General features: G+C 48.8%; 1 protein-coding gene across 7 annotated transcripts; it reads left to right on the top strand.

The window, feature by feature from the left end:
* The first annotated feature begins 66 nt into the window (after nucleotides 1–66).
* Nucleotides 67–25,539, top strand: LOC105185006 (uncharacterized). Of its 7 annotated transcripts, XM_011144189.3 has the most exons (12): nucleotides 71–670; nucleotides 1,298–1,493; nucleotides 2,354–2,518; nucleotides 13,765–13,892; nucleotides 14,039–14,164; nucleotides 15,391–15,745; nucleotides 16,199–16,370; nucleotides 16,516–16,615; nucleotides 16,835–17,009; nucleotides 17,115–17,258; nucleotides 18,511–18,759; nucleotides 19,718–25,539. In XM_011144189.3, exons 1-12 carry the CDS (start codon nucleotides 305–307, stop codon nucleotides 24,235–24,237), a joined length of 6,696 nt encoding a protein of 2,231 aa, XP_011142491.1. In that variant the 5' UTR covers nucleotides 71–304; the 3' UTR covers nucleotides 24,238–25,539. The 7 variants fall into 7 exon arrangements, with proteins under 7 accessions (XP_019697803.1, XP_011142491.1, XP_025157807.1 ...); XM_019842244.2 differs by lacking the exon at nucleotides 17,115–17,258 and having other exon boundaries at nucleotides 67–670; XM_025302022.1 differs by lacking the exons at nucleotides 71–670; nucleotides 1,298–1,493; nucleotides 2,354–2,518 and adding exons at nucleotides 8,367–9,133; nucleotides 11,489–11,783 and having other exon boundaries at nucleotides 19,718–24,237.
* The last annotated feature ends 2,341 nt before the right edge of the window (nucleotides 25,540–27,880 follow it).

The following is a 27,880-nucleotide window of genomic DNA, read 5'->3' as shown; positions in this document are numbered from 1 at the left end:
AAACTGCCGCGCCGTTATGCGAGTCGAAGTTGCGACCAATGCGACGGCGACGACGACGACGACGACGACGACGACGACGACGACGACGACGACAAAGGCAGCTGTAACCGGAGATTGATCGAGTGCACTTTACGGCGCGCGTTTGCTATCGCACTCGTCGGTCAAGTTCGCCGCCGGTGCGGCAACCGACGCGGCGATGCGGGAAAGCTGAGACTTTGATTGTTCGGATCACGACGATTATACGACGCTACCGAAGAGTGCACCAAAGAGGGAGAGAGGAGAGAGGGAAAAGATCAGGACGACGATGATGACGAGCTGCAACGTGACGCCACTGAAGAAATACGCGGGAATCAGCTACCGCGTGAAGTACGTCGCGGTGGAGAACGAGCGCGTGTTCGGCCACATGTACGTCAGCCAGCAGACGCGGGATCTCGTTGAGGAGCCGAATCTCAACATGCAGATCCTGGCGGGGGTGTACAGGAAGCGACGGCGCAACCTGATCCAGCAGACCCTGCAAGGCCCGGACTTCATGCTGCTCAACAGCGAACAGCCGAGCGAAAAGGCCGCGCACCGGCAAGGGCATTGCAGGTCGATAAGGGACGCGCCGAACGTGATCACGTTTAATTATGAGAATGCCGGCAAGCACGACGTGGCCGTAAGGAGGCCCAAGGTAAACGTTCGTGCCGCGCGCGCGCGCGCGCGCGGCCGAACGACAGCGAGATTAATTGATCCCCCGGCATCGGAGTTTGCTGGCTGCTGATACGAGAGGCCTCGCGCACCGACGGACGTCTCTGTTCGCTCGGATTCGCTTGAGAACGTCGAGCGGGAACATCGGCATGCCGACTTGCGGGAATCGCATCATACACACGTTTCCAGATGATTGCTCTTTCCTCGGGGGCGGGAAAGGGGAGTTCGCATTGATCTATTAGGAAAATACTGCTGGGATGTGTCTCGGTGGAAATCGTGGAAAAATGCTCGCTCTTCCTCTAACTCGCAACGTGCGCGCACAAGACATTAGCCAGACGCTGGGAGTAACGCAGACGGGAGATCCGAGCGGTACCTGCAACGGGACTTGATACAATAATCCCGCGAGGGTAACGTTAGGGGGGTAGCCATTGTCGAGATAACGACGTTAGGCAGAACGGGCGAGATAATGCGAGAGACCTTTCTTCGCGGTGTAACACGGGTCTACGTCGTCATTAGCGTTACTTTGCGCCCTCGCTTCCCTCCGTCGGCTTTTGCTGCTTTTGCGAAAGCAACCAGGACAACGTGTTATCCGGCGACTTCGTCGTTTCAGGTGTACCCGCCACCCATGCGCTACACGCCGCCTCAGAAAGAGATCGGGATCACCTCGCTGGTGGATCAGCTACTGTTGGACATTTATGGCATCCCGATGGGCGACAGGCCATGCTCGGAGAACGATTCAACGGCTTCGTCCTTGAGACCACGCCCGCAACATCAATATCTGCAGGAAGCTCGACTGCTATTGAAAAGTAAGATGATTCAATACGCCGCGGATAAATAGAGACGCCCGCGCGCGGCGTCGCGGGGAAAAAAAACGGATACGCGTGAAAGCCATCTTGGTGATTGAAGTTCTCGGTAATAAGAAATGATCCGCGCATTATGGCCGGCGACATTTGTCGGCTGTCTGCGGCGGAATAAGTGTCTCCTCGCGAGACGCCGAGAGCGAAATAAAACGCGCGATCGTTTACGCGGGACAAATGCGCGGCGTGTGTAAATTAAACAGTGCGAATCGACAGATTCGCGAACAGACAGATTAATCGATAGGTTAACGCGCGGGACTTTAAGGAGGAGAAGTTCCCGGGGAGCAGCGTCGCGATACTAAGCTGCGAAACTGCATGTCGCATCCGCTCATCAACGACGACGAGGCGAATCGGTTTACTCCGCAATAGCGTTATTATTATTCTCCGGATTCCACGTCGACGACGGTCCCGCAAATTTCTTTCCGAGATCTCTCGATATCGAGCTTTGACTTCATGAATAATGGAATCACTCCTGCAGAGCGCCGCTTGCAGCGCGCTCGTTCACGACGCGCTCGCAATACGCGCGCTCTCGTACTTTTTCGCGCTTTCAGGCTTTCCGAATTAACCGCGTTCTAACGAGATGAGACAATGACGAGCGGAAAACGGCGGCTTTATCCTTGGCAGCGCTACGCGAGACAAAGGCGGGCGTAACATAGAAGTGTTATTAAATTCGCCGCTATTGCGCAACTTGAAATCCCCGACGTCGCTTTCTGGATATTAAATTTTACTTATCGAAGGCTGCGCGGCCACATGAGTAATCTTTTATTTAACGCACGCGACCGCCGCATAAAAGTTGATTTTCCACGCAGGGAAGGACGAACTGCAGATCTTGCTCGAAACGCTGCACAAGCACATCGTTCACACAGGCGGTCTGCTTGTTCGCCAGCTGCGCCGAAAGGAATACGTCGTTGCCAAACGTGATAAACAATGCGACGTCATTACGGCCTATCTGCAAGCGCACAGTGCCAAGCGATGTGAGTAAACACCTGACTGTGAATAGCTTCGCGTCGATGCTTTTCGAGCTTTCCGATCAAGCCAGCGTTAATGTATGCGTTAAAGCGCTTGACTCTTGCAACCCGTCGCATGCTTCGTATCGTACGATACGCGATGTAAATCATTTTGAAGTATATTCTCATTAACATGAGCCTCCGGCTTGTCGAATTCGTCTGAGTGCTCGTTATAAATTATTCAAAGTGCATCGCAGGCCATCGATGTCCATAGAAGAAAATGCAAACGTTGATTCCCGCAAAATTAATGAATGACTTGGAGAAACGATCACTCCTTCGTGAAAAACGGAGTAAAGTTAGCTTTCGAACACAATTTACCCCGTGTTATTACGATCTGCTGACACAGCAAGATATTGGCGAGCGGCGAATCCTTTGACCCGAGCTTACCGACGTCAATGTCGCGCGCCGCGCGTGCGAACGTTCCGCCAAAGAACGACCCAGAGGTGTCAAGTGCGCGACGCGAACGCACTGCAATGTATTGTGTCGCGTGTGTCGTCGCTCGGCAGGGGAGGATCGCTTTCGGAAATTACGGTATTTGTGAATGCTCGTATCTCGGTGAGAAATTCACGTATAAACGTGAAACAAACGCCATTTTGCTCCAAGTATTCATCTATGCGGCTCCATGCGCTCTTGCGTGTGCGATTGAAATACGTGGCACACGTGCAATCAGTACAATACTTATTAATTAAACGTTACTTGAAAGTGAGAAACACTTGATTTAAGGACGAACTTCCGAAAGCCACTCACGTCTTATTGCCATGAATTTTGATGACTTCAAATGAGTGTTCTTGGATGAACTTTCGCCGATAAAGAAGTTTGATGCTGAGAAAATTTAAAAATAACGTGTTATATATTATTCAAATGTTTATTATAATGTTACACATTATTAAAATAACGTTATGTATTATATATATAAAAATTTAAATAACGTTATATATCGCTGATAATATTGCACTACTTTCCCAGATAAATCAATATACTGTGATTATATATTTGTTTATCTAATATCCTAGTCATCGAACCCTTTGTGCGGAATTTCTTTTTTTTTTTAATTAAAAGATAGAGCAACTACATTGTATTGGGTTACGTTAGCTTAAGTAAAATAAACTGATACTAACCTAGGAGATCTGAAAGAATAATGCACTACTATAATAGCAATATATAATGTTATCCGACTAACATTTTGATATTAAGTAAATATAATAGTACTTAGACGTAGGCGGTTCTTCGGAAGTTTATCCAAATTTAAAATTAAATGTGGGTTTCTTTCTCGATTGAACTACGATTGTACGAATATGTCAAGCACATCATATTATTTGTGTGTGCGACTTGAAACTAAATATACATTCAAATCCGAATGTCTCGCGTTAAGCAAACTTCAATTGAAGACTATTATAATACGAAATTTGGATCGGATCGATGTAGAAAGGCGTCGGAAATATTTAGTGTGTGAAAAGTGAAACTTCACACGTATTTCGTTTGAAAAATATTTTTGAATATTTAAATGCTTTTCCTAAATGGTGCGCTAGTGATTTCGAGATCTAGACGGATATTGCACGACTAACGTGAGTGATTACGCGAGAAATCTACTTTAGGTGTTTTGTCGGAAATTTTTCCGCGAGCTAGACGCCGATTGCATGTAATATTTATAGGAATGGATTCGCCACGAACGAAATAAATGGCTTAATCTTACCGAGTCTCTTACTTCGCAACAAATTTCTCCGCGCTTGCAAGTTTAAAAGGACTCACAGTGCGATGACAAAATAACGTTCTACGCCTGGCGCTGATATAAAAATTTTATCGTACTTGCAAGGAAGTCATCTTTTCGGACAACGGTAACACTTTCTAAGGTTACCGAGAGATGCTCGATGGCTCTTAAGGATACTAAAAAACGGATCAAAAATTCAGCGAGTAACGTAAACGGTAGTCCTGAGAAAAGTAGCTTACCGTCCGTGTTGGAAATATTCTATGAAAGTTGTTAAAAGATGCAAAAACGTGGCCGACGCGTTTTCGCATATTTCTCCCATGTTCATGAATGTGCAATTTTTATGAAATATAATCGAGGACACCGAGATTCAATAAATATTCACTGGTGCAATACAAATTACAACATGTTATAAAAGAGATAATATAATATGAGAGAGCATGAGTCACACTTTTAGACTTGTTGCTCGTTCAAATGTGATAAACGATTGCACGCGTCGTCTTAAGGTGATACAATTTAACTCAGTTGTCGCGAAGAAAAAGATAACATGGATATTTACTATCGTGAATTCCCCCCCTTTTAGCGTTAGAACACGAATTTCTTTCACGAAAAGAAACACAAAACCTCAAATCTGCCAATTTTTGTACTTTTTGCTCCAGCCAACTTTTCTTCTCGGAACTTGCAGGCAATTCATTTCAGATTAATTCTCAACTGAATCTCACCGCGAGCTTCAACGTAGCGTTGCAGAAATGTAACGAAAATATTAGCCGAATTCTGCGATACGATATTTTACAGCTTGGCCTTTATCTCAGACATCTGTTACGCGACGTTGTTATCCAACACTCTTCTCGTCGCCATCCTCATAGCACTTCTCAATTCTTCAACGTTCTACGCTCGTGTTATCATATCACGTTCACGGTGCTCTCAGGTACAAGTAGCGTGTTGTGCCAAGCGCGAGCTAGAAAAGTAGCGAACGAAGCAGCCGAGATAATCCTCGAGACTGTCTGTCGGGCGTCGTGAAGAAATCGCGACGTCGTCAAGTTTCGTCGCGCGACCGCGAAGAAGTGGGCTTTCATATGCGGCGATGCGCTGATCAATAATTAGACTTTGCCGCGTCCGCCAGAGCGAGCACGCATGCTCCAGTCGCGGGGCGCGCGGTCGGAGTTCCTACGTGGCATCATTGATAAAGTTTCGATGCTGTTGCGTCCGCCGGCCGGATGTGTGCGGAACTTCCCTCGGCGTCGGTCCTGCAGCGGTTAATTATCAGCGTTTAGCCGGTGCGCGGTGAACCCTCTCGCGGGATTACACGATGAAGAAAGCGGAGTACGCGAAGCACGAGAGGACCCGGTCGCGAAGACGTAATTTCGTCGTAGATGCTTCTCTCGCGAGGGAACTTTGCGAGCCGGCATTTCGGTCCGCCGCTTCGCACAAACATCACGACGATGTATGCCTTCGTATGCGGACGATGTGCACCATAACGCGTAATCCCGAGAGAAAAATTACTCTATGCGAAAATACACCGAATTTGCCCGAGAGAGACTCCATCGTGAACTGGCAGTGCGATTTCACGGACGCGCAAACATTCACGTTAATCCTTATGATCGGCATTATTAATAAATCGCTGCTATATTTGTCTCGCCGATGATCGAAAATTCAATCAATCAAGAAGTCGATCGGAGAAAGGATCGGAGGAAGGGAAAGGAAAAGATGGAAGAACCGTGCTATATATGTTGAGCGCGCGTCATATTTGACACGGCCACACATGCATAAGTGACGCATCATTTTTAACGGATGACGTTATCTCCGATACGGTGTCTTGAGATCGCATCGCTGCTCTGTGGCTCGCGCTACATTGATCTCGCGTATTTTTGAACAACCTACCATCCCTATACTGGTTAAGATAGATTCGACACTCGGGTCCGGCGCGCGAATATTACCTATGAACTTTCCGTGCCATTAACCCAGCGATCAGCTAAAAGCGCACCGTCTTTTCGCGCAGAATATACGTGTAATGAACTGCGCGAGACGGAAACTCACGCTGATGATCGAAACGGTTATTACGAATCGCCGGAGTCATACGTTTTCCATAATGCAACGCTTATGACGGTCGACTGCAGACAATCGTGGGCAATTGGTCGTGGAAATTCGGCTACACCAAGTTTTACCCGATTTCATGCGAATGACGGTGTATTTATAAAGGACCGAGCGAGCTTGAAATTTAAAGAATCTTCAAATCTTCAACTTGATGCGATATTATGATGAAAGACATAAGGAAGGAAACATGACGTCCATTTGCGTCACTCGTTGCGTTGGAGTCCTCTGTTCCTCACACGAAATGAAAAATAATTGCTCTGAAAGAATAAAGCTAGAAACGAATAAAATGCAGAATAAAATGCGATGGACGATCTGTTTTGTTGGCTGTCGCGTCCCGCGTCTTCAGTTTCGATGATCTCTTGAAGAGAAAAAAAAAAGAAAGAAAATCTCAGCGGTTAATTCAGAGTTGCCCCTTATTGGCCAAAGTATTCTCATGCACCGTCGCGAAACAGGACTTGCCGCAGACGTTTTATCGTTTCATTTTACCGAGGGATTGCAGTTTCAAGAGCAAACCGGTGGCTTCTATCTCTGATCATCCATTGAAGTCCACGCTGGCTGATTACTGACTAGCAGTTGCTAATAAACGGCAGCTCGATCGGCATTCCGCGCGGATCGAACTTGATCGAATTGGGTCGAATTGGATCAGGACGCGCATACCCTTTCATACGCGACGACACATCGTCATCCTTGCGACGAACGACTCTACGTGTCGCGAGATTTTCGCTCGCAAGATGGAAATATACCATGCGACCGGTAACGAATGGCGGCACCATCATCTATTTTACACGCGGACGCATAACGGCATCACGGCATTCATAATAACGTCTCTGCCCGAAGCGCGGGATATAACGCAATAAATTATTGACGCGCGTCCTGAAATATTCACTCGAGCGCTCTCTCAATATTCCCTCGGCTCTTCCGATGTCTTTTCATTATCCAGGCAACTGTTAAGAGAATGTAGATTCCGGACGGCCGATTGAATAAGACAGGCGCGCGCCCGTCAGCTTCGGCTTCGCGCAAATCTTCGTGCTATTTCGAACGACCCGCGGAGGTGATAAAATCAATGGAAACGTTGATCTTTCGTTGTTTCGTCCATGAAGTGTGGCCTGTTTTTCTGAGTTCATAGATAAAAATAAAGTAAATCGTTACAGTTTTTCTTTCTGCTATTTTTGCGATCGAAGCGTGTCAGTGTTTAATTGGTCTTGTAATGACATGCTTGAGTAATATCTCCGTTGCTTTCCACGACCCCAATTGTTATCCGTCGCGAAAGTGCACAGTTTTGCGTGCAAACGAGGCCATGTAGAACCAAGTTCCTATAATAACGTAGGACCTTCGAGATTTAATGTTCGCGCTCGCGCTTGATCTAATAATCCATCCCCGTGCGAGATTACACATTAGATAAACTCGCGTTACATCGCTCCACTTAATCGAGGCCTGCAGCCTCGCATTAATCTTCTTACGGATGAGCTATTCAGCGCAACAAAAATTTAATCGCCCGTAGGTCGTCGTATCGTATGTCAGTGTTTACGTCTGTATGTACGCGACCACGAGCATCGAACGTTACGGCGTTGGACGATCGATCTTTTCTACTTGAAGTGGCGAGTCTGAGTTGTCCAAGACTTCAGGTCGATTGCTGAGCTTTGTCGGAAAGATCGATGAAACTTTTCTCGACACGTATACCCAGATATCAGTACACGAAGAGACGTTACATGAAATTGTGCAAAGCAAAAAGAGTATTACACCCCCCTTCCCCCCCCCCCCACGCCGCTATGGGGTGTGCCTCTAATCAAACGCCGAGCCGACCGTCAATCAAACTTAATATTTCCGACGTTTAACATTAATCCGCAAACATGGGCGCGTGATTTTTCTTCGTGTTCACGCGCGCGCTCGCGCAGGGTGACTCGCGATGATGACAAAGCAACCGCCGTGACGGTATAAGGGAAAAAAAATGTTCCGAGACGAGCCACCGTGGTGTGTCCGAAACACCTCATAACAATGCATGTAATAATAAAAAAAAAAAAGAAAAAAGAGAAGAAGAGGAAGGTCGAGTTTTCTCAATAATTGGAGAGATGCCGAAGCGGAGTTTCGAACGTATTTTTTCCCCTACTCTTTTCGCCCCGACGTGGGTAGTAGATGCACGGGGGTGAAAGGGATGCAAGGTGGGAAGAAGCTGGGGGATATATGAGAGGCGCATGCGTTGTCACGGGAGTGGCACCGTGTAGAATCGCTAGAACGGCCGCGTCGAGCTGGGACGGCTGTTCGCGGAATAACGACAGTAGTGCAGGCTTCCACGAGGCAGCCACCCCTCGTGGTAAACCCCTCGCCGTCGTTACGTTAGGGGGTTGTGCGCGCGCGCATGTCGTCGCTTTGTACGTCGCCGTCGTCGTTCAGCTGACTCGACGCACTCTCAGCGCGCACGAAGACGCTTCTCCAGGTGTTTCGGGACAGCTGTCGTCGGACACGCCGCGACCCGCCGAGCTTTTCGGGACGATCTCGAGTGCCGTAGTGACCGAGCAGAGTGTAGTGCTCGCATCTCTCGAGTGAGAGAGCGGAGCAGTCCGGAGGAACTTCCGCGTTTCCGCTGTTCCGCACATCAAGTGTCGCGAGATGCACGTCGGTGGGCTCGTTCGCTCGTGGTGCGTTCCGGAGAGCCGTGACTCCTGCTTGTAGTGCGTGCGGCCGGTGTTGTCGCGCTGCGGAATCGGCTACGACGACGACGACGACGACGACGACGACGACGACGACGATCGCTGACGGTAGCGCGCAGTCGATTCTGCTCTTCGGTAAAGATGGTACGATCCGGTGACACGCTAATTTCGTTCGCTCGCTTCGCCGAAGCAACCCCATCGTCAATGACGCGATGCCCCCTTTTGCCACGGATAAATGCGCGCTAGGGGCGAAGCGGGTCTCGCGGTTGACGTGGACACAACAATCAGCTCGGCAGCCCTTTAAACCCCGGCTGCTGTCCGGACGCGTGCGTTTCATGCGGGCGAATCTGTGCGTCTGTTATGTGCGCGTATTATTGGGTCATTTTCTTCTCGTCTCTCTCTCTCTCTCTCTCTATCTCGTCTCTCTCTCTCTCTCTCTCTCTCTCTCTCTCTCTCGCGAGAACAAGCCTGCTACATTCGGTTTCTAGAGCAAGCCGCAAGTCGGCATTCGATCGAGCTCCGGGCAGACAAGGGCAAAAGAGGAGAGTGGCAGAAAGGGGCAGAAAGCGCAGCTTCGAGTCAGACGAATTTCCTCGTAGCGCGCTTATCGATCAAAATACAATCGCGTTCGAAGAACGAAGAAATCAGCGATGTGCGGGTTATATGCTGAATCTCTCTCTCTCTCTCTCTCTCTCTCTCTCTCTCTCTCTCTCTCTCTCTCTCTCTCTCTCTCTCTCTCTGTAGCGCGTCGACCGGTCGGGATTTGTCGTGCTTAATTTACTTCGATTAAACCGCGTACGTATCGATGACCAGCGCGCGATTTGTCCTCGCGGATATGCCACGCGTCGAAGCGGCTTTCTGTTTCTGATTCATACCTCGAGAATTGCAACACGGATTGATTGACACGAGTGCCTGACATTTTGCCCAGACAATGCGAGGGGCCGAAAGTCGCGATCAATCAATACGCGCTTCGAATTTCCGGAGCGAAATTACACGGATTCAATCGGGAATTCCTCCAAGTTCGTTCCCCGCGTTCGTTGCTCCGGATTTCGTTTCGCTGTATTTACAGACGAATTAGTTTAGTACCAACGCACACGAGAGTAAACCCGTCGTATTTTTATCACGCTGGAGCTTCGATGCGTTTTAAGATTCTCGAGGAATATTCTTACAAATCGCGGGAGGCTCAATTCTAATCGGCGGATTTGTCGGGCCGACGTTCTCCGATCGCCTGGACTTTTATCATGCCGACGTCCGTTTTTAAGTAGTATCAAGAAAGACGGAAGTCGTGCGGCGTGTAAAATCTCGGTTACAACGAGCGTGACTGATTAAGCGAGAGCGTGCACGCTCATTGTATTGCCGCTCGCGCCGCACGCATGGAGCGAATCTTTCATTCTCGTCGGCGTGAAAATCGTGAGTCCGCCGCCGCCACCGCGCGAGCTCGGCCTCCGTTTCACGTATTCGCCGCCGCCGTAAATTAATTCCATTACCCCGACGCGGAGATGCACTTAAAGTGCATCCGATAATTTTGCGTAACTTTGATTGAAGTTTGATTGAAAGGAAACGATTATCGCCGTCGAGCGCGATAAACAAGCGGACAGAAGTTTCAGCGAAGCTGGACATTTTCTTAATTGCGCTGTAATCAACCGCGGGTCGATCGCGAGATCGGATTAACCGGCCGGACGTTTTATCGGTTTCTCCGCGACCACCGTCGCGGTAAAAGTCGATATCGCTATCGGCTCTCGGCCAACCCCTTATCGGCGTTATCTGCACTTTATTATTGCGATAAACCAGCTCGCCGCGCTCTGCACGGATTCGCGTACACATACACACTCGAATATTTTAAGGACCGTATACATAATGTACATAAATACCTTGCGCGTTTAATAAATTGCACACTAATGTGACGTGACAATGCATCCGATGCCCTAAATAATGAGCTTGTGTGAAAGAACCTTTCGCGATCTACATAGACGCACGTATATTACGCGCGTGACGTAGTGCGTGGGTATCTACATTGTGCTGCTTGTAACAGGTGGTACAGCTGTATAGATATGGCGAGAGAGAGAGAGAGAGAGAGAGAGAGAGAGACAGAGAGAGAGAGAGAGAGAGAGAGAGAGAGAGAGAGAGAGAGAGAGAGAGAGAGCCAACTGGAATGTTCCGCAATTTTGTCGACTCTCTAGCCGGCGCGGATTTTGTTTGATATATGTACATCTCGAGCACGAGATGTCACACTCAATGAATATATCACACACTTAGTGTTTCGTAAAGTTTCCGCTATTATCGGTGAAGCACACGTACAAAGAGTTGCAACGCTCTACCGGCCGACTAATTAATTTAGTAATATTCGATACGACGTTTTTTTATTATGTCGCCCTCGTGCGTATAAATAGAATCTCGCCTCTACCGACGAAACTCGTAGCGGTCGATGAGATTCCTACGAGGCCCAGGCGCGCGATCGCGATCGAGTCAACGGATCGACCGGTTTTTCAGAGTCGTGGTAAGAGTAACGCGCCCCCGAAGGGAGCATCGCGAGACGTAGTCAAGTGCGGGAAGGATATCGCGCGAGTAAACCGCGGAACGGCCGGTGATGAATCACGAGAACGGTTGAGAGCAGTCTGCGCGCGCTACGACAAGAGGCGGCAGAGGTGAGAGTGAAAACGACGATGAAGAAGAGAGAGTGGCGCTTCTAGCTGGAGGATGAACGGATTTTTCAACTCCCTGAAAAACCTCGCGTCCGGTGGCGCGTACGCTGGCGGCTCTGCCTCGAGATACGAGGAGCTGGAAGGTGAAACGACCGACTCCTCCTCTCCTCCTCCTCCTCCTCCTCCTCCTCCTCCTCCCCCCCTCCCCCCTCCCCCGTAAATCTATCTCTATCTCGTATGCTAATGTCTTCCTTCCGTGCGTGACACGTGTGCAAAGAGTCGTAATCGGGAACCCCCGTAATGCAAAATTTCCACGCGCGCTAAATGTTCGTAAATTAGATCCTCCTAAGTGATGCGGCGGCGGTGTAAACTGTCGCACGAGCCTGAGCGTTATAATGTTAATCTGATACACTTGCGGAGGAGCTTGCGGCTCGACGCGCCTTGTTGTCAATCGCGGTTGAACACGCGGTTATTTTCGCCCCGAGGCGCAAAGCACGCGCGGCCTATAATCAAACGGGTTGATTTCGCCGTCGCGTGGCAAATCGCGCGTAGATCGTTTCTGTTCGTTGTTTTACGTAAATACGACATCAATTGCAGGTATAATAATAACAACGCATAAAAATCGAGCGAGCGAGGACGCTGTTTGTTGAACGTGACTGATGAGTGTTTCGCATCGCGAATGAAGCGTCGTTCGTTTTAGCCTGTGCAAAACTGTTGGCTCATTAAATCGTGAGATGCGGCGCGGTAAACGCGCGCAAACGAAATATCGGACGCGTATCTGCTCGCGCATATCTCATCGCGACCGATGAGTGATTGGAGCGCGTCGCAGCGGCGCGCGTTCGCCGCAATCTTCGCGCGGAACGCGCCTCGCGCGCGCTCCACGTTACGGCGCTCTGCGTTTGTCCACGCTGAAGTGTCCATAAAATGTAGCGTATGGAGCGCATTTAATTTGTGGCGGACTCGACGAGCGTTCTATCATGTCCCGCGTTATTTCGCCTTACGCGATACGATTTATGGCCGCGTCCTTACGTGTAATTTGCAGCAGCCTCCTCGACCGTGAATTCCGCGTGTCGTATATACTTGAGTCAGTTTTGCAGGTGCGCGTGTCGAGGCATATTCTAACGGGACGCCGCGCTGGAGCTGCTGTTTATTTTGCGACAACGGCGCGTGGCAAATAATTGCTTTCGCCGCTGCGTCCCGCAATTTCCGAGGGTACACACGTGTCCAAACAAAGGACGGAGTGACAGAACGCAGTCGGCGATGATCCGCAAGTAGCAGACGTGAGCGTGAGCGCGAGCGCGTCTCGACTCGGCACGCGAAGTACAATTGTTGCGAGAACGCGATTACGTCGATTTCATGAGCCAGTGCGTAGAGCGGGCGCGCGTTTTATTCAGCCATTAATCGCATTCCAGCGTAGATCGAGCCGAGCTCATTCGTAGATGCCGTGAGATGACAATAAGGTGATATTGCCAGCGTCGTCGCGGCGAGTCACTGTCGCGTGAAAATTGCGTGTTTTCAATCTTGCGCGCGTCTGCACCCTCGCATGCCGACATGTGCGACTCTCGCGCCGGCAACAGGACGGGAAGAAAAACTGCGTTTATTTGTGCTACACAGCTGTGTGTGTGTGTGTGTGTTCTCTTGGAATTTTGTTCTCTTTAGTTATTTCCAACTCGAGCCGGTGACTCGCTTCGCTCGGGGTTGTCATGGAGACGATCATGCAACGACCCTTCCATTTAATAAATGTTAAAGGCGACCGAGTTTGCTTTACTTCGCGACTTCGTCAGTCGCTCGTGCTCGATCGAACAGATCGCGCAGCGGATTGCTGCAACTTTGACAGTCGAGCATATTGAGTCGTCGATTCGAGTCGAACACTACGACGTATGCCTGCAACGAGCTCGCTTCATTAAATTAAACTTTCTCCGAGTGTCTCCATTTAGACTTGAATCAAACAAGCAATTTTCCATGTTCCCTTCGTCCGAAGATGTAAAGTTGCTCCCCCGATGCGAAGAAATCGCGGCTCTCGAAATCGTTACGTGCTGTTTAGAATGTCTAATGTGATCCCATCTATTCTAATCCACCGCGTGATGTAGCTCGAAGTTTCTTTCACGGATTTCTGGATTTCAGTCGAAGACACGAAAATGAGGTTCAGCCTGACTCCGCAGCCGGGGGAGAGTGGTTTCATACAATGGCTAGACGCGATGAAGATGGTCGCCAGATTGCAAGGAGGGATACCACCGGAGTTCCGAAAAAGAGTGCGTCTCGTGCTGATTACGCTTGCCCTTAGATGACTGTAGAACCGTTTGCAAAATCGTAACACGCGACGCGAGCACTAGTAGTCCGTCCACACGCTTGCTTTAACGCACGTTTGCCGTAAGTGAACTCTGATGTTTTTTCACAGTTGTGGCTGACGCTGGCGGAACGTCATCTGGAACAACGGGGCGTGGATTGGAAGCAGGCCGAGAAGGTCTGTTTCAACGAGTGGAGTAATCCCGACGACGAAGAGCTCGGCATACAAATCGTGAAAGTACGTGCCTACAGTATTGTCCAAATACACTCAGCCCCGGTAGCATTAACGTCGGCACGGTCGCCTTGACGCAAATGATTTATACGGAGCTTCTTCCGCGAAAGCGCCTGTCCCTCGACTGCGTTAACAGTTAAGCAACGTTAACGAACGTTAACAAAACGCCAACGTCGATCTCGCGCTGGTCGCGCTTCTGTGTAACGTGTTGTCTTTTTATTACTTTCATCGCTTCTTATCGATTCTTCCATTCTCTCTGTTTTCCTACGGGAATCCAACGGGGCTCCTTCTCCACACGGAAATTTCATGTGTGTGTATCTTCCTTTTACACTTTGGATGACATCATCCTGGCGACGTGCGCTCGCAGTTTGTCGTGCTATCTCTGAAATGAAGGGCGACCCGGTTAATTCCACGAGAACGTCTCCGGATGCTCAGTTTCCCGCGAAGAGTATTTACGGAGAGACAACGCATTTGCTGCGATGCATCTTATCGTTCCCTGGGAGTCAGAGAGATAGACAGATAGAGAGAGAGAGAGAGAGAGAGAGAGACAAGGACGAAAAACAGCGAATCGTTGCGCAAGCAAAAGTAGGAAAACTTCTGGACTGTATTATGAACAATTAAAGGAGATAAAACACGAGGAGCTAAAAATTAGTCACCAGGAATGGTGCAATTTGGATCAATGCGAACGCCGTCGTTCGAATTGGTGGGCATGAGTCGGCCTTCTAAAAATATCCGCAATCCGATATCCCATTTGATTACGGCCGCTTATATCAGCTTCGCACGCATTTATGGAGCAACCCCGCCTCTCAGTTCTAATTATTATTAATTACGCTCAAGTAAGCCCGCTGATCGTCCATCACCGTAATGACGAATGATTAACTCTAGCCGATTGCTCTTGTAATTAATGCCCGCCTACGCGCGTAGTGTTACACGTTCGCGCCAAGATTCTCGTCGTTCAGGTTGACATCCGTTGCTTCTTCGATTTCCAATCTCATTCGTTCGTTCGTTCATTCGTTCTTCTATCGAAGAGATCGACAATCCCGCAGCCAGATTGATTGTCTATTCAATATGATGCGAATTCAACAGATCCCGAGATACATCGGGAGAGAAAAATGACACTCGTCGAAATTATAGTTATAGACGATAGAGATAGATACGATTGCACACACACCGGTCGTCCGACAAGGCAATCTCCGGTCAGATTCATCGGTAAAGGACGTTACAATTCGCAGGATCTGCACAGGACAGGCTGCAGCCTGTTCTGCGGGGCCGCCGGCCGGGACAACCAGGCGGTGCTCCGTCGGGTTCTGCTCGGCTTCGCCCGATGGAACAAGTCCGTCGGCTATTGCCAGGGCCTCAACGTCTTGGCCGCCCTGGTGCTGCAGGTGATGGATCGCGCAGAGTCCTCGGCCGTGAAAGTGATGATATACTTGATTGAAGGTGTCTTGCCCGAAGGCTACTTCGCCGATAATCTTCGCGGCCTGTCGGTGGATATGGCGGTATTTCGGGACCTCCTGCGCTCGAGGCTGCCGAAGTTATCCAAGCACCTCGAGGCTCTCCAGAGTGACGCGAAGGACAAAGCGACGGGTGAGTGTCGGCTCGATAAAATAAATACTCGCGAGAGACAGAGAAAGAGAGAGAGAGAGAGAGAGAGGGGGGGGGGAGCAGAAGGAGCGGATAAGAGTAAGAAATACAGGGAGATTCGCTGCCGCGCGAAATGGAATTACCAGAGAGATTGGGACACGCGTAGCCTCGCCGAACGCGTATCCGAGCACAGTTTCGGTAATAATAACAAGGTTCTTTTGTGTAAATATTCCCAAGACGCGAAGACCCTCGGCGTAGGAGCTTTCGATAGAAATTAATTTTCGTGAGGAACTTTCGTGCGTGTCTGACAAAAGCCGCGGGATCGCGAAGAACGTCGTCATTCATGTCGCGCTGCGCCGTCAAGCGCCGAATGATTGAATCAAATTCGACCGCGCCGTTATTACCACACATCTCCCGACCGCTATAGACGATAAGTGATCTCGCGTCGCTTTTCAGGCAGCAGCTACGAGCCGCCGCTCACGAATGTGTTCACTATGCAATGGTTCCTCACGCTCTTCTGCCACTGCTTACCGCAGGAAGCGGTGCTTCGTGTCTGGGATCTGATATTCCTCGAAGGTGACGAAGTACTCCTCAGAACGGCGCTCGCTATCTGGGAAGGCCTCTCCGAGTGAGTCCAGAATTCAAATCGAGCTCATTATTAAAATCGCGCAGTTCTCGAGCCTCGTAATCTCGTCGGTGAACTTGTGTGTGCATGTACATGTGTACGTGTGTAAGCGACGACTAGATAAAGAAACAATTAATTGCTCTTGCAGTCGCATAATGACAGTGACGTCAGCGGACGAGTTCTACAGCATAATGGGAGTGCTTACGCGAGAGATGCTAGAATTCACCGACACGAACAATCTCATAAAGGTTAGACATAACTAATTACAAAGCGCTCGGTAATGACGATACAGCCGAGTGTCGTCGGAAGATTAATTACGTTTGAAGCTTTCTCCGGTGGATATATCTCCGGTCTCGCGCTAAGTCGATCCGTTCTGCCACGAGGAATTAGTATTTCTCTAATTACACCATCAATTACTGTGTTTGCGAGCGACGTAATTTATTTATTCGCGGTTCGCTTCGGCACAGAACATCGTCAGCATGGGGGCCCTGCACGGTGTGACAAGTCTGAGGGAAAAGCATCGATACAATATCACCCCATGGGCGCGCAAGCTGAGTGACGACGATGACAGCGAGACAGAAGAGGACGAAAGACTGGCTGTGGCAGCTGCCATGTTCAGCATGGCCCAGCGTCTTAAGAAAGGTGAATGTCGTCCTGCGGAAATTGCGGGCTACCCCGACAATGCCTAAATCAAGAGCCCGGCGCGGCGCGGCGCGGCTAGGTGTCCCATCGATTTTATATTTTCAGATCGTCTGCCTTCGACAATAGGAGCGTTACAAGCGATGGCGCCCAGTAGCGATCGGGAACGCCTTGCCCTAGATATTAGCACGCTGAAGCAGCAATATGCAAAACTGCGAGAGCGACAGCGGCAAGCGCACATAATACTTTCTGGTAATGACCGACGAATAGAATGAGCTTCGCGTGATCTCGCACAATTGCGTACTGTGAATTAAAAGAGAACAATCCATCTTTCACGGAAGAAAGAAATGAACTAAAGTGAATGAATTATAAGAAAATCCCCCCCCCCCCCTCCCGAATACGAGATTTCAAAAGATCCCCTTCCCGCTCTGACATTTCGGAATTATATCTTGACACGCAGGTTCCTTTTTAATTCGCAGCATAGCACGCAGCGGCTATCCGTTATGCAAAAGTTCATTCAATTCGGTATAGAAGTGACTGATCGCCGTAAAATAATAATAAATTAATTATATTGAGCACGGTGTTATAATGCAATTTGCACGCGCGTTATATCGGGAAAGTGCAATTTTGCAATGATTCCTTTATTGTTAACGCTGTTCAGAATTATTGACAAAGTTATGTTTTAACGTTAACGTCATACAGAAAATTGGGTTGCGCGTCTCCAGCGTGTATTTTTATGATCAAGCTGATGTGTACGTGTAATTCTGACGTAGAAGTTTCATGGGGAAGCTTTACGAGCGGCAACGCGTTCGCTACGGCTACTGTTTCGCCCGTCGACAACACTCGGTCATTCCATATTCATGAATGAAACACACCGGACTCACGTTCGTGTTTACGGTTACGTACCATTGTCATATTTCGATCCGCCTGTAAATACGCGATAACCGCGCCGTGACCTTTGGGGATGCTATGACCTATCACGTAGAAACCGTAGGTTGCAACTTGAGGCTCTCTTGCACGTCAACCCAAAGTAGCCATTTCACCGAGCCTCTCGTTGGGCTCGAGAGAAACTTATATGATCGAGAAAGTTTAATTGGCATACGTCGATGTAGTTGGAACGGAAGCCAGATTTCTGTCTGAGGCGAACTCGGCACTTTGCGGACTCGTGTGACTTTTGAAATCGATATCCTGAAATATATGTATCATAACGAGGGGACGTAGCTGAGTCTGTGCAAGTTACGCAAGTTGAGGGTGTCTATTAGCAATAAAGAAGTAAAGAACGAGAAGAGGAGGTAGCGTAATTGCACGGCAGGCTATCGCGAATTAACGATGTTCCCTTCCTCCAGAGTAAGAAGGAGAACGTAACAGGCAAAAGTGCCACTTTATGTAACAGAGACACAGTTGCTTAGAGACCGCTAGGATTATCTTTCAATCGGCTTCGCCAGTTAACAAAATAAGCATCACTCTTGTTCTAACCGACCTGTTAAATCTTGTTCTAACGCAGCCGCGTGCGCGAGACAGACCATGGTACATCCGCCCACCTCCACGGCCATGAATCACCTGTTAGTGGGCAAAAATGCCCTCGTAAGCGGAAAGAATCGGCCATTGAGTCTGCCGTCTGCCACTGCCACGTCGAAGTTACGGCCGGCGGCCATTCACAGCCCGAGAAGTCAAAGCCGCAGGGACAGACAAGGTGTCACGCTTCACTGGAAGGACACGAAGAGACCGAAGCAAAGAGCCGGCGACGCTGGCGGTAAGTGCGATTAATTACCGATGAAAGCTACTGCGAAGAAAATCCTTAAAAAAAATTTCTTCCAAGATATATCGCGAAATGTTGTAAAAGTGTTGTTTCGACATAACTTTTTAACGAGATGATGTTTATCTCCCGCACGGAAAGTATTTATGGTATATGTTATCAGACGTATAAAAGATGGCACAAATCTGCGCGCGTATGTACAATAAACAGACAATTAACTTTTGCTATAAAAAAAAATATGTGCGATTAATATCGAAGAGAGAGAGAGAGAGAGAGAGAGAGAGAGAGAGAGAGAGAGAGAGAGAAAATTAACGGCACGAGGAAAACGCAGTTTCTTTAGTAATTGAATCTTTAATTATCTCACTGATTCTTCTTTTTTCACCGGAAAGTTTCGCCAAAATTTTTGAAAATACGAGTCAAGATGCGCAGCGAAACGATAAGTTACAAGCATCAGTATTTGTAATAACTATTTCTATCGACCTGCTCTGTGATGTCGGTTACCGCGCTGACCTACCCACGGCAAGCGCATCGCGGCAGAGAGTAACGTAGAATCTCCACCCACCGATGGTAACTTTCGCGCCGTACTACCGCCGCTTATCAAACGTCGAGAGCCTCCGAGCCACCGCGATAAATGCAATCAACCACCTGTTCCATGCTCGATACCGGCAAGCGCGAGTATTGACGCAGGTGTGGCAGATAGGGTCAACATCCGGTTCCGCAGCTTCCCTCGCGGAGTCGCCTCCCTATCGCGAGATCGTTTTCCGCGGAAAACTCGTCTCAAGGCTGGCACAGCTTCTTACGGACACAATTTAGAACGTTATCTCTCGATCAGCTAATGATTGTCGATTTTGCTAATTGCTACCTCCGTCTTGGAGTTACCGGATCGTTAACTAATTACAGAACCGCTCCAGCCAATAACCTGTTTCACTAATGTTTCCTATTTTCCTTGTTACAGACGCCGAAGCCTTCGGCAGCGCGTTTTTACAGTCACCGCCGGAGACGTCGTCACTGACGTCACCTAACCGAGGTGCCGTCGACAGCGACAGTGATAGCACGTCGACGGAGCTGTGCGACGAGCCGGATCGCCTGAGCGACGTCGATAGCGAAGAGCTGACGTCAGCATCCGACTCCTACGTCATGGACGACGAGAAGCATCCTTGCGTAGAGGGTTCATCGACTTCGGGCAGCACACCTGTACGCTTGTACGTGAAGGGTGAGCCGGTGCCAACAACAACGACGATGACGGCGACGATGACGACGACGACGACGACGACAATCGAGGAACCACGAACGGAATCGGTTCTCGAGATCGAACGCAGCGATGAATCTCCGTCTCTGACTGAAATCTCGATTGCCAAGATCACCGATCAAATACGAAGGCTCTCGGCGGAAGATGACAATAATACGACGGTTCCTCAAGTATCGAGCGCGCGCGACAACGACGAGCTGTCAGTGGGCGATCTCTCAGTCCAGAGATCACAGTCGAAGGAAATTGAGTCGAGACCGCGGGATTCTATTGAGTGCACGTCCGGCGAGGACGCGACGAGATCGTCGTCAAAGACTGTCGTTAGTTACGATTACCTAAGCCTTAATTCTAATCTCGTCGAGGAGAAGACGGACGACAGTCTGACGCACGGGACGGATCGACTGAAGCACCTGGGAGAAAAGGAAGAAGTAGTTCGGGCTAACAGCGAAGACAGAACGGGCCTTAAGACGAATATCATGGATGAAAGCAGCACGAGCATATTGCTGGATAATTCTAAAATATTGGAACAACCGAGCATCTCTTTAGATAGGAATTACGATAAATTCATCACGCCCTTAAACGCGGACGACGAGCCCTCGGAATCCTCCTCGAGATTTTCCAGCAAGGTTTACCTAACTTTGAAGAGTGATCTCGAATCGAGCGATATCGCATCGATCGAAGACGTTCCAAGCGGTAGAACTGTCGACGACGTAACAGAACGGCCGTTTTACACGAAGAGATACGTCGTAGGCCACTTGCCGATTTCCCCGATAACGATCGATAGCAAACTGACGAAAATGTCGCACGACGTGCACAACGTCGCGTTGAGTGCGGAAGATCTAACGAGTCCCGAAGCGATTTCGAAGAGGGACACCTTTATCGGCGACAAGCTGCCGACGGTACAAACGAAGTCGTATTGCGACCTGAAGAAGAGTCCGAAGTCTCCTGAGAGCGCAAAGTCCTTCAGCTCTGGAGAGACCATGGGCCCCGATTCGAAGCCCTCCAGTCTGACGGTGAGTCCTAAGACGCCGGTGAGATCGAGCTCACGGGACTTTGTGATGGACAAGTCGTCGGCCTGCTCGTCGATCAGTTCGGACTCCAAGACCCTGATCCTTCATTCCGCGGGCTCGGACATCGCGCACGAAAGCCCGCGGCCGATCGCGAAGAAGACGTCGTATGAGAAATCAAGCCCCTCGACTCCGATCAGTACAGACTCCCTGAAGAACAAATCGGACACTAGTCCGAAGTTGGTGATCAGCAGCTCCAGTGACTCGTGTAGCCCGTGTAAAATCAAGTCTTCCGAGAAGTCGTTCAGTTCGGACCTGCAGTCGCCGGTGAGTGCCAACTCCATAAGATACACCACGCACTACGGCAAACGCTGCCGAGACAACGTGTCGGACTCGCCGATCGACTTGAGCAGCGCGACCTCGCCGTTCTACCCCATCGCGAATCCCAACCAGAAGACGCCATCGCCGTACAGCACAGGCAAGCGACGGAGCAGCGTCGACAGCGCCGACACGTCGCCTGATCTGAGATCGATCAGCTCCAAGGACTCAGCCAAGCTGTCGAGCTATCAAGCGAAACTGGACCCCGCTGTGAGACCGATCGAAGCGAAGGAGAACGCGATGAACGATGCGGTCTGCAAGAGGAGCGATCTATTTGTTAGGCCGCAATTCGGCCTAAGCGCAGAGTCGGCCGCACACGTTGAACTGAGCTACACGACGAGGGAGAAGTGCAGAGTCGAATCGGGTTGTTACGAATCGATCGACGGCAGCGAGTCGTATCGCAAGTGTGGGGATCTCACGGACGATAGCGCTGACGACCCGCTGTCCGAGAAAGACGTGGTGCCGCAGTTACCGCACGAGAAGCTCGACAAGCATTATCTCAATTACAATTACAGGCGTCGAGATCGATCGAGGCTGGCCGAGAGAAGTTCTAGTAGTTTGGAAAGCAGATTCACCGACCTCAAGTCATCCGCTTCGACCGACGAATTCAGCACGACCATGGCGAAGAAGCGATCCAGCGACATCTTGGAGGACATGAAGCATTTGGAAGCGAAGGCCTTCAGCGACGGATCGCCCGACAGTAACATGCTATCGAAGAAAACCAGCGATATCTGGGAAGACATGAAGAATCTAGAGGCGAGACGGCAAGACACGTTCAGCAATTCGGCGAGCGGCTTCTCGAAGCGACGACTAGAGATCCCAGACATCAATGTAACGAGCGAGGGCAGGAAGTCTTACGTGGTGCATCCGAGAATCAACATCGACGAGAATAGCGACAGTATACTAAAAAGTATAGCCTGCAACAAGAACAACGGTGACGCGGATGACGACGGCAGGGAGTCGAAAGTGGGCGTGTGGACGAAAGTGAAGCCGCGAAAGAAAGGCGACAACGGGCGCAGAAGCAGCGACAGAGCGTTGAAGATCATTCAGGAGAACTCGGCCATACTGCACAAGATCTTAGCTTGCCAAGCGAAGAAACGTCTGCCGGATCTCGAGGAGATATCAAAGGAGATCACCATCAGTCCGATAAACGAGGAGATCTCCAAGATATTCAGCCCGATTCTCGAGAAGATGGGACTGAACGAGCACGAGATCAACGAGGAGCTGGCCAGGATCAATTTCAAGGACTTCGACAGCATGAGCGCGACGAGCGTGTCGGAGTTCGACGCTAAGATCAACGACGAGCTGTCAAAGCTCTCCCTTATCGACGACATGGAACAGATTGACCACCTAGACGTGGACGAGATCTATCTGGACACCCGGGAGGCGCTCATAGATCACAAGATAAACGAGGAGTTCTCCAAACTGCTGGCCAACTACGAGGAAGAATCGCCGCCGAGTATAATCAACCTGGAGAAAGGTTCATCCAGCCAGAACATAAGCGAGATGGAGGGTCTCGATCTCACCAGCATCTCCACGAACGTATTCTCCTACAAATCTTCCAATGACTCCATCGAGACAAGAAGCGACTTGGAGTCCGCGCACGATACAGTCGCGATTCAGCCGGAGAGATTTCCATATTCGGCGTCGAAGGTGGCGTACGAGCAGGACATGTCGATGTCGCCCAAGAGCGATATAGACATATACAGGGAATTGGAGAAGCTCGATAAGATCTCGTCGGTGCATATCCTACCGGAAACTCCCCTGAAGATATCGTCGAAACGGCTGTCCCCGATCATGTACGACGCCGCGCCTTACACGGAAGTGCCGGCCGCGACAAGGTACGCGCCCGCCAAGACTAGCCCGTTCGACTCATCACCGTTGAAGAGCACCTACGAGCCTTACAAGAGCTTCGACTTTACGAGCAGGATATCACCGCGCGAGAATCCTTACACGACTTACGAAAAACCGGCCGACACCGGTGTGTTTGAGTACACAGATCCCAAACCGAAGATCTCGCTCGACTCGTACGACCTGCACCCCAAGGTGCCGATATTGTCGAAGGAATCGTTGGAGTTTCGCGTGAGGTACGACGATGAGAAACCGAGGCAGAGCAGTGGCGAGTACACGCCTGTCCCGGACGACAGAGCTACGGTCTCCTTGAACACGACCGCTTCGTATTACGGCAAGGATAACAACAACAAAGCGGTCACGCCAACGACAAAATACGGCAGCAACAAGGAGGAGAAACGCCTGGACGTCGGCGACTATTCCAACGAGTACAAGTCCGACAGGTCTGACCTGCTGCGTCACAAGTACGGCACTTTGTCCCCGAAGGAGTACTCTCACGTGCGAAGCATGGACTACGACAAGCCCTTGGGCACGTTACCGAACCTCGTGGTAGAGTCGGATCCGGATCTCGGTTCGTATCTGCCGACGAGGCACCGCGACTACAATGCCTTGTCGCCCAGCCGTCAATACAGAGATCAGTATTTCCCTCCCAGCCCGAATCATTACATCCCGAAACTCTCTCCGGACCTGGAAGTGGAAGAGGCGAAGAGGCCGACAGTCTCGCATCCGGAATCGCCGAGCAGCATCAGCCTCGGCAAGTACGCGGATTTGGCGGGCAAGGGATCGAACTGTTACAAGAAGTCGACGTTGAGCCTCGGTAACATAGAAAACGAGGACAAGAACGACGAAAACGCTGACAGCAGTCCGAGCCCGAAAGCGCACTTCAGCCCTTTCCCCGTTAGAAATAACTCTAGAAAGCCCAAAGAATTGACGCTGAAGTTGGGCCTCTATTCGTCTAAGAGTCCCGAGTACGGGCAACTGAAGAAGTCATAGTGCTCAGTGACTCGTCGAGGCGGATGAGCTTCCGACCTGCTCGGCGGGAGCTCGCGCGCGAGTTATATCGTTGTTGCGAAAGAGAACATTCGTATTCGCTAGTCAATCGTTTCGATAGATTCTTACAGTTTAAGCGAAAGGGAGCGTCATACACACCGACGACGCGCGTTTCAGTGTGAATCCGAATTTTAACAAAGTGGGCCTAAACCGTCGCCTAACCATTCCTAGGTCATGATTCTCGATACTATTAGACGAACTAGGTGACGTAAGCTTAATTAAATAGTAACGTTAACATAGACTTAAGACGACAATTGAACGAGGCGAAGTCGTGAAAGTTTCTTTTCTTTTTTTCTTTCAGTGCTCGGTCGCGGACAATTGCAAATTATTGCGAGTAATTTCTCTTTTTTGTTTCTTTCGTCGCCAAATGGCACGCAGATTTGTCTCTTTTCGATGAGGATCAGGCGTCGTTACGTATAAATAATGCAAAAAGAGAAAAAAGAACGAATATACAGACTGCATTGCGTACTGTACAATTGCGCTAAGTGCGAAATAATGTCTCCATGAATGCAATTAAATTCGGGGAATATTGCTGAAATAATACGTCGTGCGTTGTTGACACGATTACAAAATAGCAAATCTTGAACAAAGCAGATTAATGATAAATCCAATTTCCATATCCGGTCGCACGTGCCCGCTTTCTCTCTCCTTTATTTCATCAGTAAAAAAACAATTCTACGCACTTCACTGATATTCGAGTATTCGCGCTTATTCAAGATGACGTTTTGAACGAAGTTTGAGAAACTTTACACTAATATCTAAAATCTTACAACACTTAAAACACTCGCATAAATGTAATCGCTAAATTTACGATGAAATGCCTTCGATTCCCTCCAGTTGTCAACTATGCCAAAAATTTTCCTACTTGAAACGACTTCCAAACTGATCAAGATACCTGTCATAGACTAATGCTTAACTAAGAGTATTTTACGCAACGCCCTTCTCGCACTCTTAATTGTGCCATACTACCGGCAGTTGTTATCGCAAAGCGATACATTGGGAATAAACAAAAGAACGACGAGCGTCTGTAGTATGACAGAATTGTCCTGAGAAGCGATGCACGAGAGAGGAGAGAGAGAAAGAGAAAGAAACATGATGTAAATTGATAAAAGTTGTCGAGATAAAGCTTAATTTGTATGTATGTTTGCGCAAAACTAACTGTATGGATATACTTTTAAGCGAATTGTGCACTACAAATTAGATGGTAAAGAGGAGAAAAGTGGAATATATACATATATACATATACACACATATATATATATATATATATGTATATACTTACAATTCCAACTATATTGTACTACATGTTATAAACAATTTCAAGAGAGGGTCCTTCAGAATCTTTTTATATAAAATAAAAGTAGTATTTTTAGAGATGTTTCTAATAAGAAATACATATATACTATATTGCAGTATTGAGAGCCGGCTTACTTAAACGGGCAGCAGCTTAAGCGCGAATAGAAAAAAAGAGCCTGTTGCTACAATTTTGAATCCTTGCTCACGAGCGGCTTCAATTCGAGATACACAGACGAGACAAATCGCGCGTTATGGGGACCCGCATAGGACATTTTTCTATTTTATCGTAACGACTCCAACGTTTCTCTCTCGCTCTTGTCGCGATATTTAACCGATCGGTTTGCAGCGTGCTTGAATCACGTTAGTAGGGCGCTTCAGCAACTCGCGCTCGTAGTACGTTTGTCGTGCGCGGAGAGAAATCGTTGTATAATTCATTCCTCGTCGCTGCATAATTTTTCGCATCGACGCATCAAAAACTCGACGCAGCTTTACGGCTAGCCTATTAGAATATTTCCAAACATCTCACTTGGAGAATATCTGCCCAATCATCTCTGTGATAGAGTTTAGAGAGCGAGAACACACGCAAAATGTTTTCGCGTGTTACCCGAGTGCGCTATATTACGATTCAAGCCATCGACTATTTATTTCACGTGTTATCTTCACCGACTTCAATGGCGGAAAATTAATGTCAAATATTAACTCCCCTTTCCCGCCTTGTATCCGAAAATGGAAGATACAATTACACTGTAACGTTTTGATCAAAGTCTCCAGCAACGGTAGTTGTATCAACACATGCGTGATTGTACACGCGTTCTGAAATCGGAGATTATCCGAGAGATCGTAATCGTTTGAATTCTCAATGCATTCTCGTCGACGCTTTTGCAGGAAGACGCGTCATCCTGCCTGCAAGAAAAATCTGGCGCACTTCCCGCTCAACATTTACCATCCCCCTCCTCCCTCCTTCACGTCCGTTTTACCCGGCGACAACAATACACTTGTCAATTGCATTGCGTGCGATATATTATCGTGTAAGAAATTATCGATAAAGGAAGCAAACTCCGAGCGAAGTACGTACGCGATGAAATTTTTCGGAATTTCGTATCATCCGACGTTGCAATGTTTCTCAGAGTTTCTCTTGTGTAACAATATTTTGTCTAATTTTATTAACGAGTACCATTGCATACACACACACACACACACACACACACACTCAGTGAACTCACTTGGTAAATCTATATTCTCATGCACGTTACATTACACTGCGTAGAATGCATCTCACACACCGGAGACTCGAGCGCACGCGGAATACGGTATAAATTTCGTTTATCGCGTTGAATCCCGCAAGTGCGGTTGCATTCAGGAAATCCGAAAGTAGTTTCAGATACCTGTGAAATCTAGAAAGTATTCGCGAAGGTGCTGAGACAGAGCGACGACGCGTTTAAATACAAAGATAGCCTGTATAATAAATAAGGGAATAGTTAATTGCAACCTATCGGATAATCGTAGTGGATAAAACCGCATCGTTGCGCAATGTTGCTAATGTTACACGAGTTGTCGGTGTCACGTTCCGCGCTCCTTCGTCGTCGTCATCATCGTCATCATTATCCCGCGCCCGAGAAGATTAACGTCACTTTCTCAAACGCTTATAACCCGGAGAAATAAAACCGCTTGACAATATGTACTCACGGTTCAGTTTCGCGACGTTACTCAAGCTTCTCAGACGGGAGCGTTTTTCGATACTTAACGACGCCGTCATACGTTGCAATCTAGATAAATGAATAGCGTTTTTCTACCGGATCGAGACGGCGGGATCGATCGAGTAGAAGCCGAAGAGGCGAGAGACGACGCTGCGTGCATAGCTCGGGCGGAGATCTCGCGAGGTGGTGCGCGAGCGAAACGCAAATCCCATCGATGGGATCTCCTCGTTCGGAGGGGAGTGGAGATATATTTAAGGGTCGAGAGCGTGTACGAGAGGTTGTTACGTGATGTTTTGCGACAAATTATTGTACATACGAGTGCGAATTGTTCCAGATATAAGACTGTACATTTGAGACGCATAGAATGGGTAAGTCGTTATGGATAAAGAAAATGAATAAATATATTAAGAAAGCGAAACCAGACCACGGCATGTGAGTGTTGATTGTCACACCGGACGGAACAGACATCGTCGTCGGCCGAAACGGCCGATGGTTAATTCTCTTCGACGGTTAATTTCTCACGTTTCGCAGAGAAAAACGCGACAAAACATGATCGATGTTAAATTTTCGAGTCGTTTTCACAGCTCATGTTC

This window comes from Harpegnathos saltator, unplaced genomic scaffold (assembly GCF_003227715.2).
Source record: "Harpegnathos saltator strain DR-91 unplaced genomic scaffold, Hsal_v8.6 scaffold467, whole genome shotgun sequence".
Lineage (NCBI taxonomy): Eukaryota > Metazoa > Arthropoda > Insecta > Hymenoptera > Formicidae > Harpegnathos > Harpegnathos saltator.
Note: the sequence above shows the minus strand (reverse complement) of the source record. Positions and strands in the feature narration are given on the sequence as shown.

Coding starts and splice junctions, on each gene's coding strand:
- LOC105185006 (XM_011144189.3), top strand. CDS start 305: ATGATGACGAGCTGCAACGTGACGCCACTGAAGAAATACGCGGGAATC. Junction 16,616..16,834: donor ACACGAACAATCTCATAAAG/GTTAGACATAAC, acceptor GCTTCGGCACAG/AACATCGTCAGCATGGGGGC. Junction 18,760..19,717: donor AAGAGCCGGCGACGCTGGCG/GTAAGTGCGATT, acceptor TCCTTGTTACAG/ACGCCGAAGCCTTCGGCAGC.